Source organism: Musa acuminata, chromosome BXJ3-11, assembly GCF_036884655.1.
Source record: "Musa acuminata AAA Group cultivar baxijiao chromosome BXJ3-11, Cavendish_Baxijiao_AAA, whole genome shotgun sequence".
NCBI classification, from domain to species: domain Eukaryota; kingdom Viridiplantae; phylum Streptophyta; class Magnoliopsida; order Zingiberales; family Musaceae; genus Musa; species Musa acuminata.
In genome coordinates, this window is record NC_088359.1 from 23,756,190 (window position 1) to 23,775,789 (window position 19,600).

Here is a 19,600-nt window from a genome sequence, read left to right on the forward strand (position 1 = left end):
CCGACAGAGAGAGACATACAGCACTGAGCCATGGAAGTGTAGAACTAACTGAAAAGTTCCATTATATATAGTATGTAGAAGTAACACAAAAAGTTACTGAATCTCACCCTCGAAATTGCAAGGCATCTCAAGTTTTCAGTGAGCAATGCATTCTTGGTTGGTTAATCAATGCTTGAAGATTCTGTTCAGCTAAACAAATCTTGTATTTCCTTTTGACACCTCCAATCGGAATACAGAAATGGCAAAAAGAAAGATACACTGCTAATTTTCCTCGAGCAGCACTCTGGAAAACATATTCTAGGCTCTAGTGTATTGTGTTAATGATTTTAAGGCCATCTGAAAAAGAATTGCCATATCCAAATAGCAGTGACCTTCATAAGCAAACCGTCGATGCTAATAGCAAAACGATTTGTGGTTGCCTATTCGAGTAATCCACCAGAACACAAACAATGCCCGATTCGAATTCAAAGATCAAATTTTTCTTAGTTACCTATGTCCCAGCTATAACAAAATATTATGAAAGATTGAGGCCAGGAAATGAGCGGAAACCAATGTCAAAACACTGCACAAAACCAATATGTGATACTAAATTCTTCATCCCAAAAAAGAGACATTTTTACTAGCATTTATCCATCTAAACATCCAAGTTTCGAAGATCTCACCATCTTCATCATCCGCGGCAATAGGAAGGATCTTCTTTGGAGATACTAATCAGTCGGCTTGGGCCTTAGTGTAGACATATGTGAGGCCGCACTTGCCGCAGTAGTGGCGGTCGAAGTGGTTGGCCATGAATGTGCCCGCGCCACACTCGGCGTTGGGGCACTCCTTGCGGAGGCGGCTGACCTTGCCGGTGGCGTCGTCGACCTTGTAGAACTGGAGGACGGCGAGCTTGACCTTCTTTTTCTTGTGCTTGATCTTCTTGGGCTTGGTGTAGGTCTTCTTCTTGCGCTTCTTGGCGCCGCCGCGGAGGCGGAGCACCAGGTGGAGGGTAGACTCCTTCTGGATGTTATAGTCGGCGAGGGTGCGGCCGTCCTCCAGCTGCTTCCCGGCGAAGATGAGGCGCTGCTGGTCCGGCGGGATGCCCTCCTTGTCCTGGATCTTCGCCTTCACGTTGTCGATCGTGTCCGACGACTCCACCTCAAGGGTGATCGTCTTCCCCGTCAAAGTCTTCACGAAGATCTGCATACTCACGGCGGCCCCGCTGCTAACTAGGGTTAGGGTTCCGTCTCGAGAGAGGCGGCGACGAGGGTCGTGGTCGGCTTCGTCGTGAGAGACGATATTTATAGGGACTAGGCGTCGAAGCGGTGTCCTGTTTCGCAGAAAGATTCCCGCTTAGACTCGTCCGCCTAATCACGCTCCCGCATCTTGCCACGGTGTCGGCATAAAATGGTCCGGTTCGGTTTCTGGTTCGGTCCGAACGGGGTTCAATAGCTACGCGTAATATGATGACCCACCGCTTCGAGGAGTCGCTGCCAAACAACACAGGCAGATGATTAATATGTTCCATGGATACTTAGTTAAGAAGGATAAATGAGAATCCATATTTGACATTCGTTTGGAACGAGTTTAAGTTAACATCTACATTAATCCCCTTTATAAGTGGCGGTAGAGCATTGATATATAATAAAGTTATTGTCTATATATAACCAATTGATATACGTTAATCATCATTATTATTGAAATTAATCTTCTCTTTCCAATGTATAAGATATAACAGATGAGAATCCCCATAGGCTAATTTCTTGGGTAACAAATTAACCTCATGCATCTTATCTCCATCAAGCAAGCTGTGTCGTGTCGTCTTCATAACTGCGCTATCGCTCCCTCATCCAACCGATGCCATCATATACTCCATCTTCTCGTTCATAAGCCTCTTTAACCACGCGAGAAGACACAACATGGATTCCTACCACTTCTCTTCCTTCTTTCTGTGCATGATAACTGGTTTCCTCGTCCTCATCCCTCCTTATTTCTCCACAACCCTTGCTTCTGCGGCTGCCGCCACACCACAGCATGCCTCCGAGCCCGGCGCGATCGAGACCGGCGGCAAGAACTACAGCAAAGTGTGCGACGCCGCGAGGTTCGAGGCGCTAGGCCTGCGGAAGGACGACTTCGCCTACTGCGACTCCTCGCTTCCCTACCATGCCAGGGTAAAGGATCTCGTTGGCAGGATGACACTGGTCGAGAAGATACTCCAGCTCGGAGACCGGGCCCGGGGCGTCGGCCGCATCGGGCTGCCCAAGTACGGCTGGTGGTCAGAAGCGCTTCATGGCATCGCCGTCACCGGCCACGCTACCTACTTCGGCGATGTGGTTCCCGCAGCGACCAGCTTTCCCAACGTCATCCTCGCCGCTGCATCCTTTAACGAGTCGCTGTGGAAGAAGATCGGACAGGTAGCTGTGCATCTCACCTTTTGCATGCTCTACTTCTGCACCATCGCCGCTAAGATCGATTTCATTGGTTGCAGGCTGTTTCCACAGAAGGAAGAGCCATGTACAACTTAGGCCATACCGGGCTGAACTTTTGGAGCCCAAACGTAAACGTCGTAAGAGATCCACGGTGGGGAAGAGTTCTGGAGACACCCGGAGAGGATCCTTTTGTCGTCGGCCGCTACGCTGTAAATTTCGTGAGGGGCATGCAGGATGTCGAGGGGACTGAGAACGTACAGGACTTGGACTCGAGGCCTTTGAAGGTTTCCACATGCTGCAAGCACTACGCTGCCTATGATCTCGACAACTGGTTTGGTGTCTCTCGCCTCCACTTCGATGCCAGGGTAGGGTATCTATCATCTTGCACTAGATTAGCAACGTTCTGAGTGATCTCTGTGATGTCTGGTTCTAATGATCTCACCTGTTTAAGGTGACTGAACAAGACATGGTGGAGACGTTCGTTCGGCCATTTGAGATGTGCGTCAAGGAAGGTGATGCGAGCAGCATCATGTGTTCCTACAATCGCGTTAATGGCGTTCCAGCATGTGCAGATGCCAAGCTCCTTTCTCAGACATTAAGAAATGATTGGCAACTTCATGGGTAAGAACGAATAAGATAGATACTTGTTTTTGTTGCCTTCTCGAGTGAATCTAATGTATCTCTATATATCCCTGAAACTCTTCAGCTACATTGTCTCCGACTGTGACTCAGTTGAGGTGATGCATGAGCGACTCAAATGGCTCGGTGATACTGCAGAGGATGCTGTCGGTCAAGCCATGAAAGCCGGCAAGTTCAAACCCCTCCCTCTCTCTTTCTCTCTATGTATATACAGAATATATGTTCTCTGAACAAAAGCTATTGTATTGTAGGACTGGATTTGGATTGTGGGCTTGGGAATCTGAACTACTACGAGAACTACACCTTGTCGGCAGTTGCTCAAGGCAAAGTGAGGGAGAGCGACATCGACAATGCTCTGAAGAACCTCTACATGGTCCTGATGAGGGCTGGATTTTTCGATAACATAGAGGCTTATGAGAACCTTGGACTGAATGATATTTGCACAAAAGAACACATCCATTTGGCTGCAGATGCCGCAAGGCAAGCCATCGTCCTCCTGAAGAACAATCTAACACTACCTCTGGACCCCAAGAAGCACAAAGATGTCGTTTTGGTTGGCCCTCATGCCAAAGCCACCAAAGCCATGATCGGCAACTACGAAGGTAAATTCATCAAACACTTTAGCCATCCACCACGGTCAACGAGATCGCAGGTGTTTGATCTGGTTCACCGTTGCAGGTATACCGTGTCGATACATCTCGCCATTGGATGCCATTGCCAAGGATGTCAGAGTGGACTACCATGAGGGCTGTGACGTCCACTGCCGAAGCAGCCGCTCCGTCCGCCCTGCCGTGGAAGCTGCAAAGAAGGCCAAGGCGACCATCATAGTCGCAGGGTTGGGCCTCGAGGTGGAGAGGGAGGAACTGGATCGGAATGATCTCCTCCTCCCTGGTTTCCAGACTGAGCTCATCAACCGAGTGGCGGAGGCCTCTGCAGGTCCTGTCGTTTTGGTGATCATGGCGGGCGGCTGCGTCGATGTATCCTTTGCCCAGAACAATCCCAAGATTGGCGCCATTCTCTGGGCTGGATACCCTGGTCAAGAAGGAGGTCAAGCCATTGCTGATGTGATATTTGGGCGTCACAATCCCGGTATCTCTGTCTCTGTGTGTGTCATGACAAGCTTCATCCAATTTTAAGCTTCATGCAATTTGGTTTTACAGGAGGAAGACTGCCATTGACATGGTACAAGAATGAGTACGTAGATGCACTGCCCATGACATCCATGCAACTGCGACCAAATGATCAGTTGGGCTACCCTGGTAGAACCTACAAGTTCTTTAATGGCACTTCCCTCTACCCATTCGGCCATGGAATGAGCTACACCCAGTTTAGCTACAGCAGGAAGAACGATTCCGGTATCTTCCTCCCCATCAAGGTGGACAACCATCACCTGTGCAAGCTGCCCTCCGACAAGGCTAATGCCACAGTGGATTCTCATTGTCCATCGATAAGCGTCGACGCGTTGGGGTGCAAGGAAGAGATAAGCTTCGAGGTGGACGTGACCAACGTCGGCAAGGTCGACGGAGACGATGTCGTGCTGGTCTACTCGAAGCCCCCGAAAGGAGTTGCAGACGCGCCACTGAAGCAACTGGTGGCGTTCCAGAGAGTGTATGTCGAGTCCGGGAAGACGAGCAGTGTGAAGTTTAGCCTAAATGCCTGCAAGGCGTTGAACTTGGTGGAGAAGACGGCATATGTTGTTCTGCACTCCGGCGAGCATGCCATCGTGGTAGGAGATGGTGACTCAGCTGTCTCCTTCCCGGTCGAGATTGAGCTCCAGCTTTAGCTAACATTTGAGCGTGTTTGATTAGATTGTGGTTTGGATTTGTTTGATGGGAGGCTCAGAGATTTAGATTTCTCTTATGAGGATTATCAACCTATTGTTGAATGGGATGACTTCGATTATTCTACCTTTGTGCGTGCTTTAATTGAACAGATCGAATACCGAGAATGATTATTGTCTGCTTAGAATGCAGAATGCAAACGGATCTTAACTAGCTAAAATTGAACTGAAATTTGTTTATATGCAGAATTTGATATGAATCAAATCTCTCATTCTTCGTCATCTTTTTCTGTAAAGGCTTCAATCCATCGTCATCTGGAGAAATGGCATGCCTTTGTTCCCCTATAGATCTCATCTTTTCCGTAAAGACTTCAGTCCATCGTCACCCTGAGCGGAAAGGGGTTACCTTTACTGCCTCGTTCTTATCACTGACGCAGCCCTTTTCCTCTTGTCGTGTTATCTGCAAATCTTTCAGAAGTTTATGCATACTTCTTCGCAATTGCTAATGCATAACCAAATCGCACTCGTTAGATTTTTGTCTAATGCGGATCTGATGAGCTCATTCTAAAGTGAAATGGATATGGATGGAGATAAATAGCGGCTTGTGAGCAAAAGGACATGAGCACAAGAAATAGTCAATCCAAGCATCTTTTGGATGAACAAAATTTTGACTTCTTGTTGACTGCATCATAGAAAGTGTTTGTAAAAGAAAGAAAGAAAGAAGCACCAAATTGGATGCTTCCTTTGGACAATAATATAACAAGGCAAAAGAAGCCTTAGTACAATGATGAAAATTTTCATTTGTGATTTATATCATTCTATTTATATGAGTAAAAATTATGAACATTGACCTTTTATTGTTTAAAAGTCAACTTACAAAACAAACTATTGTTACCTCCCACAAATAAATAAGAAAATTGCGATGATGTATGGTGAGAAGTACTTGAAAGAATATTGTGATTAGCCATATTGCATGGCTTCTTTTAATGGAAGACATAAAAAGGAAAAAAAAGAAAAGAAAAGCAAGAGAAGAGTACCAGTGGGCAGAAGAAATGACAGAGAAATAAAAAGAGATCTGATAGATTCCTTGGGAGGTGGAGAACAGTGTCACCATTCTTTTCCTGCCCCACTCTTGTCACATCCTGGTTTTTGAGTTATTATATGCTATGGTTTTCCCAGTGGTTTCACCTTTGCTCTGGTTTGGTCTGTGTATGCTTTAAGCTTTATGACACCCTTTCTTTTCTTTTCCTCCATCTCCAGCCTTCTCCTCCTCTACAAAACACTCTCCCCACCTCAGTTTGGCCCTCCCTCATCTCCCTTTCCATAATGCCCTCTTCAACCCCATTTCTTGTAGAGATCAGCTAGAAAAAGAGAAAAGAATCATTCTGCTCTTCCAAATCCCCTAATGGCTGGAGGTGTTTTAGCTAAGAGCTGCTTCTTCACCATCCTTCTTGGACTCCACACTGTTTGCTCTTCAGGTCAGTGCCCCTCCTCTCTTCCATCATCTTCAAATTCCAGTGCTTTAGTACAAGGCATCATATGCAGCCAGTTGAGCTGCTCATTAGCCATAGCTGACAGTCTCTAACAATTTCAAGTGTAGATGAGACTGAAAAATATTAATTGGTATACAGATTTTTCCCTCTTGGTTGCAAGAATGTGTGTGCCCTAGTAAGGAAGGAGAAGAAAGGTACCATTTGTAAGATTGCTAGCATAAGCGGCTCATCATTAGCCATAGTTGAGAGTCTCTGAGAGTTTAAAGTGCAGATTAACACTGAAAATTAACTAATGTTGCATAGATTATTCCCCTTTTGGATCCAGGAATATATGTGGACAGTTTGGAAGGAGAAGAAAGGTACCATTTTTAAGATTGATTGCATAAGCTGCTCATTAGCCATAGCTGACTGTGTGTGAGAATTTCATGTGTAGATGAACACTGAAAAACAACTGTCATCGAACAGATTCTTATTCTTTATGGGCCCAAGAATATATGTGTGTGGACTGGTTAGAAAGGGGAAGAAAGGCATCATTTGTAAGGTTACATGCACATCTATTTCCATTATTTAGACCATTGTCCTTGTCAGTGATTGGTTCTTCTTTTTCCTTTTGATTTGTGAAGAAATGTTTGATCCTGATGAACCATACGTTGTCCCTGTTCTTGTCCTTCAGGAACCTTGGTGGGGTTCTCCTATGATGCAAGGGAAGAGAGCACTGCCCCTTGGTCGACCAAAGGGGCACTGTTTAAGATACTTGTGGCAAACAAGGGAGACTACATCTCCATGCATCTTTGTGTAAACCAATTCGAAGCGAAGAAACTACTCAAATTGAAAGTCACAGCAAGCTCATGGCTTAAAACTCATATCTTAGGGGCTCTCCCAAAGCTGAACATCGATAGCATTATGGTAAGCATCAGTGGACACCATTCACTCCTTTCCACCTTGGCCTCAATCAATGCTTCTCGCAAGACCTTTGGTGTTGAGAGTAGTATGAGGATCTCAGTCATGTTCTCCCTCTCAAACCTCAAGACCTTGCACAGGACACATCCTAAGACCCTTCACAGGCTGATGCATATTTTGAAGAATTTGGAGTCTCCTATAGTAGTAGAAGCTCTCGTAGATGGAGAGCAGAGCTCAGGAGAGGACTTTGTTCAATCGACTATCGAGAGGGCTTTCTCTGCTTGCACCGATTTGGCTTACCTTGATGTCCCTATCATTCTAATTGTGAGAAGCTCTGTAACCCCTAGTGAAGTTGAAATAGGTAAATTTTTTGATACAGTGATGAAGATCTTCAAGAATGATTCTGTGCGAAGAAGGATTGTCGGACTATTCATTGGCATATCGCATCTTAGGCAACATGGACAGAAGACATTAGATTGGCAAGAGCAACTGTTCCCCCCCTTGCATAGAGAACTCCTGAACCATGGCCGAGAACTTGTCACTGCACCCAAAGTGACACTCCATGATACCTTAAATCCCATAACAAATCCTTTCACATCACCGATTACAATCCCTTCCACAAACCCAACACCTGCAGTAGTCACTGTACCTTCCACCAATCCGATCACAGTTTTCCCCACAAATCCAACCATGTCACCGGTCACCATTCCACCTATGAATCCAGTAAGCACACCAATCACAGTCCCTGCAACAAATCCTTTCCTAACTCCAGCAACGACACCGGTAGTGCCTGTGACAAATCCTACTACAACACCAGTAACATACCCTATGAACCCTCCTATGACCAACCCTGTAAGTACCTATCCATTTACACCACCGGTGACTACACCTTCTATAACACCACCAGTCACTGTGCCAAGCACAGTCCCCATCACACCAGCAGTTACAGGGCAGACATGGTGTGTAGCCAAGACCGGAACCATGGATGCCGCACTCCAGCTTGCACTGGATTATGCTTGTGGAATTGGAGGTGCGGACTGCACAGCAATTCAGTCAACAGGAAGCTGCTTCAATCCAGATAGCCTTCAGGCTCATGCTTCATATGCCTTTAACAGCTACTATCAGAAGAATCCTGTGGGAACAAGCTGTGATTTTGGAGGAGCAGCCATGCTGGTCACTGTTAATCCAAGTAAGATTTATTTTTGATTTCATTATAGTATCATTGAGATGTAGTTGAAAAACTATGACATGTAAAAGGTCAGCTAACTTGACAGAACAGTAATTACTGGTTTAAGGTAATTAAAGTAGTGTAAATTGATAGAAAGATCAGCCAACCTTATTTCTTATGGAAGTGGCTAACAAATGATGGAATATAGGTAGCCATTTTTAATCAGTAATAATCTTAGAATATCACACTAATGCAGTCGTATAAATATCTTGGCAGGCTCAGCAACTTGCATTTATCCATCATCATCATCATCATCATCATCATCGTCATCAAGGTATAACCTCAACTTTTAGATTATGTTCTTCGTCTTTAGAGTTACGTATCCTGGCTCACCATGATCGATGCATCTTCATTTAATGTGCAGTTCTATTCCTAGTTACAATCCTGCATCCAGCAGCTCAGGTTCAACCCCAGGTTCAGGTTCAGGTTCATCTGTGCTGAATGCGAACAACCCCGCCGGCTCCAATTCTGTATTTGGTTCAAACAACCCAACAGGCACTGTCAGCAATGCACTCTGTCTAACTGTTACTTGGACCTTCTTACTGGTTTTGCTTACGGTAACCTGTATCAGTCACACCATCGTGTAGATTTCTAGTTTCAGCCCTTCAGTAGCTGCTGTATGCATATGTCTGATCGACGAGTAGAGATCAGTTAGGAAGTTCATTGTGGATAGGAACTGAGTAGTTCATTATGACTAAAAAATAGTACTTGTTGATTTGTTTGGATTCTGTATAGCATTTCACTTCCAAGTAAGGCTGGAGAACATGTCCAATCTCAAAATGGTAAGGAATTGCAGTGGTGGAGCCTGGCATGGAACCTACAGTTTCAAATCCAAGTTTAATGTATTGCATTATCTCTCTGATCACCGAATGGGAGAGACAAAACAAGTTTAATTTAGTTCTCTAATTTCGTGGGCCTTTTCACATATCAAGGTTTAGATGAGCTATTACCAGATGCTTCTCCATGTAGGGCAAGTAGTATCTAAAACCACAAACCCGAGCTTTCTCTGAGAATGTAAAATGAAAGGAAAGAGAAAAAGAAAAAGATACAGAAAACAGGGGATTTAGGAACTGAGATGACTACATGAATGCAACCAAAAATGTTCATATGCTAACTTTCTTGGAAAATTCTCCATCCATCAAAAATCCAATGCATTTCAGTTTAATAGAACCTGCGGCATGTTTCCAGGTGTTCTTATACCCTAAAGCATAAGAGCCTTCTTAATGCATCCAAAGCACAAAGAAGAAGTAGTAAATGCAGCAGAAGTTCCAGCAGCTTTGTCTCAATAAATTGGATGAAGACCTATGACTATGGCGAGGCGATTTAACACCATGAGTCTTCCTTTTTGGAAGAACTTTGAGAGAGAAGGGCAGTTAACTAAAGGGTTGAAAAAAAAAAGGGCATAAATTTCAACAACAATGACGAGCCATAAATATCATCTTCTTCTTCTTTTATTCGCTATTGAGTTTTGTACAAAACAATGTTTTTAAACGAGCCAGAAACATACAACTAACTGTTTATTTATAATTTTTAATAAGATAGTTTTAAGTTTCATTTTACCTTTCACACTGTCAACGTCACTTGTCTCATCTCGTCTAATTACATTAGAGATCTCTTCAATTTCAGAAGCCGCTTTACCACCATAAGAAATGGAACAAAGATAGAACACTCGTATGTCTCAGCTGTACCAGTCCAGAAAGAGAATGGAGAACGTGAGGACAAATAAGAAAAGAAGAAGAAAAGTTCTGCTGCTGCCGTTGCGCTTGATGGCCTGAGACAGTTCCTTGTTACCTTGCTCCACATTGTTTGTAGCTTCAACTGCCTAAGAACCAGAGACAAAAAGGGTCAGAGTTGACTTTGAATGGATGGAACAACAGAATCAAAAAACAAGATATACAAGTATGCAAGAACAATTGACTGTGATGATGACAAGGTTGCAGTGTGTATCTCTATCATCGGGAAAAAACTCTGCTTGTATGTATGTATGTCATCATATTGTACTCATGTTGCTAAAAAGCACTGGCAATTTTAAGATTTTGTCCAAGATTTTGCCAGTTTTATGGGTTAAAAAAACAAGCCAGTGATATCTCTCCCAAGGATGAGCTGCTCATCCTCTCTCATATGGTCATTCTTAGGTGAATGATGCCGGTGGCATTAAACATCTAGCAACCATTTGATATCAACAACCACGAGACATAATTTAATGTGAATCAGTTTAGTCTCCAAGAACCCACTATCCAATTCATCCAATTGGCTCCAATCCCATAATTAGTTGGCCAATCTGAGAAATTGCTTCCAGTTTTCTACAACTTGCACCAAGAAGCTCCACAAAGCTTCAGTGCTATACAATTCCTCATGAAGTAGGTAATCTGACCATCCGCATGAGGTTGATCAGCTGAAGTGAATATTCAGCATGGCTACCCAAAGGTTACCTTCAGCATGGCTACCCAAACAATGCTATTTAACATTGCTTATATGGCTGACAGACAGTAGTGCATTTATATTTACTCCAGCTTTCGAAATAACAAACTTATGGCTGGCGTTCAACAAAATTTTGTCATGCTACATGCTAAATGACATGTGTCTTGACAACCAAACAAAATCAGGAAATATACACAGCAGTTATCATGCGAAACCATGATAAAATTTAAAAATAAGAAGCTCACAGGAAGCAGTTTTTTTTTCTTTCCAGGATCAACACATGTAAAACACACATCCAGTTGAAACAAGTACCAGAACTGATAAAAGTATATAGGCAGTCATCCTAATTGCTAGCTAACCGTCAGAGTCAAAAGCATATTGAAAAGTCTAACCATATATAAAATGTATACAGACCTGTTCATACAAATGTTCAATCTGTTCTGCCTGTTGTAGAACATGAGTTGACATGAGATGACTCAATACTGATATCTCTACCGTCTTAGTCTCTGCTTCTTGTACAGCATCAAGGAGGCTGCTCAATTCCACCTGATCAATGAAGATTAAAATAGAATTAACATATACCAAAACATGTTTCAGGGCACCCCCCAGAGCTACTGGTACAGTAAAATTAGTGTTGCTTCTGCATATAGATTGGTTACTTGAAGAGCTCGTGTTTCGTCATCCATAAGTTGATCTTGCACTCTCGAGGCCCTTGAGGTTGGCTCCTGTCCTCCAAGCTCAGGAAGAGAGGATGCAGAGGGTTCAGACAGTTGTTCTGAAGAAGTTGAGTGGATAACTCTGTTAATCTTCCTTCTTGGCATAGCTCTGTTGAGAGCCTCCTGAGAACGTATAGATCTGAGCCGGTCAAACTGAACACTGACAGAATGGAGCCGCTCACTGAGAATTAAAACCTGCAGCAAGGATGATGATTAGGGAAAGATTATCATGATTTAGAGAATATGACAAAAGAACATAACGAATGTTAAGATAGCCCTGCCTCACAGAAAAGAAATCAGAATCTGGTACAAAAAAGTTTCTCAAAATAAATTGACATGAAAGCTTTGGATCGTAAAGTCATACTATATCATTATGAGTTGCTCAAGTTTTTCAGAAATAAAAATAAAATATAAGTACCTTAAAGATCCTTAATAAAATAACCTTTGAGTCAGTTGTCAGTAACAAATCAAGAGATATTTAGCTACAATAGCTCAATAAGACATTAATAAAGATTAGATACTGTCACATATTTTTAAGAACAATTTTATAGCTTCATTTTCTTCATTGTTCTATCATTTCAGATAATGTAAGAGAGAGACCACACTAATGTGGGAAAGTTCAGAAAATCAAAGTGTTGGATGAAAATAAATGGTGGACCTAGATGATAAAGCCTATGGAACCAAGATGAGCTTTTCTGCATTATTATACAAGATCAGGTTACATAAGTGTCGGCAACAACAATAATTTTAACCATAAAAAGTGAGCACATGGATAACAGAAATAGCACAGAATAGGGATGCAAATAGGTAAAATTGAGTACTAGATTAGAAAATAGAGGAACAGAAGAATAGAGACAATAAGCCACAATCCTAGACACTCTTTTCATATCACACCACTACATAAGTATTCTATCCAAACAACAGTAAGTTCATAGTTCATACCACACCATGCTTGTGAGCCACTACATCTGCATTGATATTATCATCCCTTCGGTGAAGCCACGATTTTGTGTTTGTACTCTTCTCTTCGGTGCATATCATATTCTGAAGGATATTTATCTGGTCCCTGCAAGATTTTACAAAAATAACAACCTGGAAAGGAAAAACTTATCAAGAAAAAGAAAATATTACAATAAGCACAAAACATAGTGCATGCACCACAAATACACAGAGAATAGAAAATAATAAAAGAGAAATGAGCTAATTTAACAGTGGCCTTGAGAAGACTGTTCCGATGAAAAAAAACCTATTCAGCAAAGCGGTCCACAATTGAAGAAGAATTATTTTCCAGACTCATGAGCATTAACAACAAATTGTGATGCATCCTTCTCAGTTTATTTCTCCCTTATGCCCTTCTTTTATAGATAAAATATGTCATTTTAATTATGAAGAAAGCTAAAATGGTCACAGCTGGTAAAAATGGATAGAAAATGAAGTCACGATAACTCACTTCATGTTCAATGTTGTCTCTCTCTTGTTCAGTGATTCGGTGCATATCCACATAATCTTTCCGATGCTTAATGATAAAGCATTCCAGTTCTGAAATACTTTCAAGCTAAAAACAAGAAAAATGTCAAAGTTTCCATCGATCATAAAGGTTTCATATGTAACGATTAACAAACATCTCAGAGCAGAAAGCAAACAAGGAAAGAGACTCAGCAGTTTCACATACCGTCTTGAGTGCCGCTTTTGTGAAAGGAGATTTCTCTACGGGCTTATGCAAGATGAAAGATGCCAAGACTGCAGCCAATTTAGACTGCCAAATACAATAAGCAATCAAAAGCAGATTTGTCAAAAATGAGGTGCTTCCTAAATCTCATGTGATTATATAAGCACCTAATATTATTATAACAGCTATTGATTTATCTAAAATTATTCCAAATGCAACGAAGTATAAAACTCTGAAACAGAATCACTTGAAAAAACAGTGTTGCTGAAACAGTATTTGAGTCTAAGATGATGTGTGCATAATTACCAAGAAGCAACCATTTCCAACGTGTTATAAGGAGAAAATATTCCATTAATATATAAACTAAAGCTGTGAACTCCAATGCATTAACAGAAAGCATGAACCCGAGATGTTTTGGAACTATTGACCTACCTCATTATACCCAAGAGATGGAGCAGTAGTACGGATAGCATCCTTGAAATCTTCTGTTCTATCCCTACTTTTGGCCATTGCATAACCATCTAATGGCCGATGTAAAGAACGATGCTTTTCCTAACCAGTGTTTTAAACTTTCTTTGCATTTGCTGCAAGAAATAAAAGGACTCTTTAAGAGTCAATCACGAATGAAGACTTAGGTAACGCACAAAAACTCCACATAATATTATATATAGCATACTCAACAACAGTATTGTGGTGCTAGGCGCCAAGGTTCCAAAAGCCTGAGGCACTAGGCGCTTACTTGCCCAAGTGCAATGAGACCCTTGTCAATATACAAATTATTAAAAAAAACATAATTAAAGAGAGAGAGAGAGAGAGAGAGAGAGAGAGAGAGAGAGAGAGATTAAGATAAAAATTAGACAAAATACATGAACTTCATATCATTTTATATTCAATATATCACCGCTAAAATTTCGAATTTCATTCATTCAACCATTTATAAGGCATGAAAGTAGTGCATCGTTCAAATCTAACAACAAAAAGAACAAAGCCGAAGAATATCAACATAAGGATTGTCCAAGAATAATTAACAAAAGTTGACTATTATTAACAATAATTAATATTATTATTAAAGGAAGCGAGATAGGGGGCGGTCGGTGATTGAAAGAAGCAGACAAAGGAACGCCATCGGGGGCAGATGGAGGGAGGGCTGTCGGAGGAAGAGCAGAGAGAGAGAGGGGGGTGGGGCGGGGTGGAGGGAGAGGGGGAGGGTAGCTGTCGGGAGGCGGCGGCTCTGCCGGAAGAAGCAAAGGGAGGCGGCGGCTCTGCCGGAAGAAGCAAAGGGCGGCGACAGGGGACGACGTCCCTGCTGGGAAGAAGCATAGAGCAGCGCCTGAGAGGAAGGAGATGGGGGAGGAGGAGAAGGATACGGGGGAGGGGGGCTGGCTGCATCTTACTCTAGCCTTGAATCCACTGCTTTAAGAGAGAGAGAGAGAGAGAGAGAGAGAGAGAGAGAGAGAGAGAGAGAGAGAGAGAGAGAGAGAGGCACCGTCGGGAGGCGCAGCACCGACCGTCTTTGCACGCGCAGGAGGAGGATCGCCGATCGATCCGCTCGGAGTAGGGTTCGGCGGCGTTGAGGGGGGGGAGAGAGAGATATAGGGGGAGTGGGGAACAAGTCATCTGGCTGGGTTGAACCGGATCAATCAATTAATTCGATCCATCTCGAGCTCGATCAAAGTCGATTTCGGCCAATCGACCGCCTCGGCCACCCAGCGTCTGGGCTCGCCCACGTGACGGCCGCATGATTACTCTATATTGAATAAGTGATTTCACCGTGATGTACAATTAACAGGTAAATAAAATAATTCGACTCGGACCGGTTTAGATACGTCGTGTTGTCCATCTCGATCCAATCGAGTCAGGTTTGACTTTAAACCGAACCGAGCCAGAAAGAGCGGAGAGGGGGCAATTACCAAATAGACGTGTGCTTTCAACCCAAGAAATTGATTTACCCAACCATTAATATGATGATGGTATGTATGGATACATCTGATTTGATCCGTCACGGTAGCATTTGATTGATGAAACTTATATCGTCATTTTTTTGATCGACCGTATAATCTCGATTGCTTAAAAATGTTCGTCACATTAATTATATATATATATATATATATATATATATTTTCTTCCTATTATCTTTCTTTTGTTTTCTCCTTGTCGGAGTACAAAAATCTAATTTTGACTCAAATAATTAATAAGTAAAAAATACTAAAAAAATAAAATAAAAAAAAAAACCCAAAAGCACTTTGTACGCTGTCCTATGCCTACAAGTCGTCTTTGTGGTCTTCACAATAATTATATATTTTGTGTGACTTCTATTATTTTCTTTTCTTTTTCTTTCGGGTAATAAAAAATTAATTTTTATTAAAACAATTAGTAAATAAAAGACAAAAAAAAATTTAAGCAATAAACCCATAAGCTCATGATTGGCTACCCTAAAAAAATTAACTATCAATAAAATTTAAATGGTAAAGAAAAAAAAAATCAAATTCTCTTCACTCATTAGATACCAATTATTTATTTACTTTTCAAAAGAATATCTCCATTCAAGTAATAAGAAAAAAAAATGGCAAGTAGATCATGACACTTATTTTTGGACAAATTATAGAATACTTCATTGTGATAGAAATTAAGTAATAATAAATATATCAATCCATTTATTCACAAAATTTTTAGAGCATTCTTTGAGCTTGGATATAAAATAGGAGCTGAATGATTTGAAGGCATATCATCTAATAGTTCATCGTCGACAGCCTTGTAAGCTTAGGAGAATATTTGGTTAATAGAAAATTTATTTACATAAAACACATTCTCTAGCATTCAACGTATCGGTAAATCATTTCTTAGTCTCTACTCTCTAACCAAGTAGCCGAGGAAGAAACCTTAGATGCATATTCCAATAGATTATTACAAGAACATAAGAGACTATTTAAATGTTTTAGAAAAAGGTTGTGTTTGATAAACTTAAATTATCTTCAATGATGTTTATGTTGATAAGTCTATAATTACAGAATAAGTACATTAGATAGAAAAAAAAAAAATTGTAAGCTAGTTGATCGATGGCTCGGTATGTCTTTCTAATCAATTTTTATTATAATAGGGATAATAATTTTTAACCTCTAATTAGAATGGAGATAAGTAAAGTATTATAAAATAAAATATGATCACTGTCTTAAGTGTATTTTCTTCGTATTGTGTATTGTGTTAGCGCTTGTGGAGAAAATTATTCAAGATATAATTAAAATATAAATTCTTCGAGTTAGTGGGTAATTAAAAAAATACTCAAAAACTAATAGAACAAATAAAAGGAAAATGTGAGCAATCGAGAGGTGTAGCTTAAAAGAAAGGTTAGAAAGCAATATAGATCAGTATTATAATGTTTTGAAAAAAATAAGTATTCATTAGGTATTATGATTAATCAAAAGTTGTTTAATGATAATAAAAAAATAAAAGAGTTGAAACGCTTACGGATACACTTATGAGATATAAAGAAAAATAAATTTTTGTACATGAACAAATGTCGTAACACATAATGGAATTAAATAAAAATCATAATCAAATAGGACACCAAGATTTACGTAGAAAACCCCTCCAACGTGAAAAGTAAAAATTACGGGGTAAACCAGAGATAATCCACTATAAGAATAATGAATATACAAATCTCAAAGTCTTTTATCCAAAACCCAAGCAACAATCTCAAGAGAATTACTGGGATATAAAGATTACATCACTGTGCACAATATCCAAATTCTCCCCAAGTAATCACAACAAGAATCTATCATAGATCTGATCTAACCTGAGATGAGAACATTGTCTAGATGATTGAGAATAGTCTCTCTACGTTGTCCTTGTCTTCTTCCCTTTCCTTCTGTTATTTTTCTATCCTTTTCTCCTCTTTTTTGAATCAAGTTACTGTTGTAGTTTTCTTCTTTGTTACTGTAGTATTTCTTCTAATTTTTCATAGTCACCACACCCCCCTTATTAGATCTAGGGTTAGATTAAAAAAAAGGTGAGCTATGGGCTGAACTCGTGGGTTGTCAGCCCAACAACCTCTCCTTTCAGCCCATAAGAGAGGTTATCTTATGACTCCTCAACGTGAAACCATGCTGACCAACTGTCGGTATATATCCTGTCTTTCTTTTGGTAAGGTCTTTGTTAATATGTCAGCTCCATTATCATATGTATAAATTTTTCTGAAGTTACAACTGCTTCTCTTTAAGTATATTTCGAATCCAGTAGTATCTGATATCTATATGCTCTGACTTGGAATAAAAAGTTAGGTTTTTACACAAATAGATGACACTCTATCTGTCATAATTCACCACATAGTTTTCCTGTTTCAGCACCAATTCTTATAAGAATTTTTTCATCTATAATATTTCTTTGCAAACCTCTAAAACAACAATATATTCTACCTCTATGGTGTAGAGAGCAAAACATCTTTGCAATATGGATTGTCATGACACATCTCTCCCTGCAAAAGTAAGTACAAAACCTGATGTGAATTTTCTTGTATCTATATCTCTTACCATATTTGCATCTGTGTAACCTGTCAACACAGGTGATCTACCTCCAAAGCTTAAACAAACCTTAGAGCCTCATTTAAGATATCGAAAGATCCACTTCATTGCTGCTCGCACTTTGCTTGGATTTGCAAGAAATATGCTAGTAACACTTACTGCATATGCGATGTTCGGCCTCGTATATACTATCACGTATATTAAACTTTCAACTGTTGAAGCATAAGGAACATTTTGTATTTTCTCATTCTCTTCGTCACTTGATAGACTTTGTTCTAAGCACAACTTGAAGTGACCTACAAGAGGAGAACCAACTAGCTTTGCATTGCTCATACTGAACATTTTCAATACATTCTCGATGTATTTCTCCTATAACAACCAAATCTTCTTGCTTTTTCTATCATGAAAAATTTGTATGCTAGTATTTGCTTTGCTGGCCCATATCCTTTACTCAGTTTCTTCTTTAACTTGTCAATTGTAAACATATCTTTCCCAAAGATAAGTATATCATCAACATAAAGTAAGAGAATAATAAAATCATCACCATAATGATCCGAAGTCGTTCTTTTATATTCATTTTCAGTTATAAATGAATTAAACTTTCCATACCACTATCTTGGAGCTTACTTTAGCCAATACAAGCTCTTCTTCAACTTGCAGACAAAGTTTTCTTTACCTTTGACTTTGAAGCCTTCTGGTTGCTTCATATAAATTTCCTCCTCCAAGTCCAGGCTAGCAGCAATACCAAAAGCAACATGAATAGAAGATATTTTAATAATAGGAGAAAAAATCTCTTCAAAGTCAATACATTTCTTTGACCAATGTCTTTCACAATCAATCTAGCTTTATACTTTGGTTGAGAACAATATTCTTGAGTCTTCAATCTAAAAACTCACTTGTTCTTCAAGGCTTTTATTTCCTTTGGTAGTTGCACCAAATCATATGTGTGGTTCTTCTGTAGAGCGTCTATATCTTCCTGCATAACAATTAACTTCTTTTTTTGCTCATTTTTAACTACTTCATAGTAACTCTCTAGTTCACCTGCATCAGTAAGCATCACATACTCATCTATAGAATATCTTCTGAAAGATTGATATTGTCTAAAAGATCTTCTCAATTGAGGTTCTGAAGTTGCTCCCCAACTTCTTCTTGCTCAACATGTCTTACAAATAGATCAACATCAGGCTCTATGCCATCTTCCTGCATATCCATCTTCCTGCATATCTCCCTTATCACCCTGAATCTTTCTACATAAGTCTTGGCTGACGTCTTGTTCTTCAAATCGTCAAAGGTTTGATCCTCAAAGTAGACCACATCTCTACTTCTAAACACCTTTTGCTTTTCTGGATCCTAAAGCTTATAACCAAATTGATCATGTGAGTAGCCAAGAAAAAAACGTTCTTTTATCTTACCATCTAACTTGGACCTCTCATTGTTAGGAACATGTGCAAATGCACAATCAAACACTCTCAAATGCATATAGAAAATATTTTCCCCTAACCATATATGCTCTACAACATCATCATGTAAGGTTGTGCATGGTGACAAATTGATCACATCAACTATAGTCCTTAAAGTCTCATCCAAATACTTTTTGGGTAGCTTGGCCTGTGAAAGCATATATCTAATCTTTTCTATAATGGTGCAGTTCATCCTATCTGTAATAGCATTTTGCTGAGGTGTACCAAAAACTATCATCTCATGTTGGTTGTCATGTGACTTGCAATAATTATTAAACAATCCTATGTACTCATTATCATTATCTGATCTTATGCATTTCAATTACCTTTTTATCTCCCTTTCAACTCTGGCATGAAACTCTTTGAAGA

The 19,600-nt window shown here is 40.3% G+C and overlaps 4 protein-coding genes across 9 annotated transcripts; 2 read left to right on the forward strand and 2 right to left on the reverse strand.

Annotated features, from left to right (window-relative positions):
• Positions 1-457: 457 nt before the first annotated feature.
• LOC103971432 (ubiquitin-ribosomal protein eS31 fusion protein) lies at positions 458-1,241 on the reverse strand. The gene has a single exon (XM_009385449.3). It carries the CDS (start codon positions 1,183-1,185, stop codon positions 712-714), a length of 474 nt encoding a protein of 157 aa, XP_009383724.1. The 5' UTR covers positions 1,186-1,241; the 3' UTR covers positions 458-711.
• Positions 1,242-1,904: 663 nt separating this feature from the next.
• LOC135652743 (probable beta-D-xylosidase 2) lies at positions 1,905-4,918 on the forward strand. The gene is made up of 7 exons (XM_065173947.1): positions 1,905-2,393; positions 2,468-2,773; positions 2,860-3,029; positions 3,115-3,215; positions 3,299-3,649; positions 3,726-4,136; positions 4,208-4,918. Exons 1-7 carry the CDS (start codon positions 1,935-1,937, stop codon positions 4,828-4,830), a joined length of 2,421 nt encoding a protein of 806 aa, XP_065030019.1. The 5' UTR covers positions 1,905-1,934; the 3' UTR covers positions 4,831-4,918.
• A 1,110-nt stretch (positions 4,919-6,028) lies between these two features.
• On the forward strand, positions 6,029-9,176 carry LOC103971431 (uncharacterized). Of its 5 annotated transcripts, none has more exons than XM_065173982.1 (7): positions 6,029-6,305; positions 6,459-6,514; positions 6,624-6,679; positions 6,754-6,861; positions 6,994-8,409; positions 8,665-8,722; positions 8,813-9,176. In XM_065173982.1, exons 5-7 carry the CDS (start codon positions 7,104-7,106, stop codon positions 9,033-9,035), a joined length of 1,587 nt encoding a protein of 528 aa, XP_065030054.1. In that variant the 5' UTR covers positions 6,029-6,305; positions 6,459-6,514; positions 6,624-6,679; positions 6,754-6,861; positions 6,994-7,103; the 3' UTR covers positions 9,036-9,176. The 5 variants fall into 5 exon arrangements, with proteins under 5 accessions (XP_065030054.1, XP_018675707.2, XP_065030053.1 ...); XM_018820162.2 differs by having other exon boundaries at positions 6,646-6,679; XM_065173981.1 differs by having other exon boundaries at positions 6,646-6,679; positions 6,754-6,856.
• A 696-nt stretch (positions 9,177-9,872) lies between these two features.
• Positions 9,873-14,864, reverse strand: LOC135652675 (syntaxin-81-like). Of its 2 annotated transcripts, none has more exons than XM_065173801.1 (8): positions 14,741-14,864; positions 13,687-13,838; positions 13,258-13,341; positions 13,036-13,140; positions 12,528-12,677; positions 11,529-11,780; positions 11,284-11,415; positions 9,873-10,270 (listed from the first exon to the last, which is right to left on the reverse strand). In XM_065173801.1, the coding sequence occupies exons 2-8, from the start codon at positions 13,762-13,764 to the stop codon at positions 10,127-10,129; spliced, it is 945 nt and encodes a 314-aa protein (XP_065029873.1). In that variant the 5' UTR covers positions 13,765-13,838; positions 14,741-14,864; the 3' UTR covers positions 9,873-10,126. The 2 variants fall into 2 exon arrangements, with proteins under 2 accessions (XP_065029873.1, XP_065029874.1); XM_065173802.1 differs by lacking the exon at positions 14,741-14,864 and adding an exon at positions 13,931-13,950.
• Between the last annotated feature and the right edge of the window lie 4,736 nt (positions 14,865-19,600).

Excerpts from the sequence above, each read along its gene's own strand:
- LOC135652743 (XM_065173947.1), top strand. The coding sequence starts at position 1,935 with ATGATAACTGGTTTCCTCGTCCTCATCCCTCCTTATTTCTCCACAACC. Across the intron at positions 3,030-3,114 it reads AATGATTGGCAACTTCATGG|CTACATTGTCTCCGACTGTG; the intron begins GTAAGAACGAAT and ends GAAACTCTTCAG. Across the intron at positions 3,650-3,725 it reads CATGATCGGCAACTACGAAG|GTATACCGTGTCGATACATC; the intron begins GTAAATTCATCA and ends TCACCGTTGCAG.
- LOC103971432 (XM_009385449.3), bottom strand. The coding sequence starts at position 1,185 with ATGCAGATCTTCGTGAAGACTTTGACGGGGAAGACGATCACCCTTGAG.
- LOC135652675 (XM_065173801.1), bottom strand. The coding sequence starts at position 13,764 with ATGGCCAAAAGTAGGGATAGAACAGAAGATTTCAAGGATGCTATCCGT. Across the intron at positions 12,678-13,035 it reads GAGACAACATTGAACATGAA|GTTGTTATTTTTGTAAAATC; the intron begins GTGAGTTATCGT and ends TTTCCTTTCCAG. Across the intron at positions 10,271-11,283 it reads TTGAACATTTGTATGAACAG|GCAGTTGAAGCTACAAACAA; the intron begins GTCTGTATACAT and ends TCTGGTTCTTAG.
- LOC103971431 (XM_009385448.3), top strand. The coding sequence starts at position 6,233 with ATGGCTGGAGGTGTTTTAGCTAAGAGCTGCTTCTTCACCATCCTTCTT. Across the intron at positions 6,306-6,993 it reads CCACACTGTTTGCTCTTCAG|GAACCTTGGTGGGGTTCTCC; the intron begins GTCAGTGCCCCT and ends CTTGTCCTTCAG. Across the intron at positions 8,410-8,664 it reads GCTGGTCACTGTTAATCCAA|GCTCAGCAACTTGCATTTAT; the intron begins GTAAGATTTATT and ends ATATCTTGGCAG.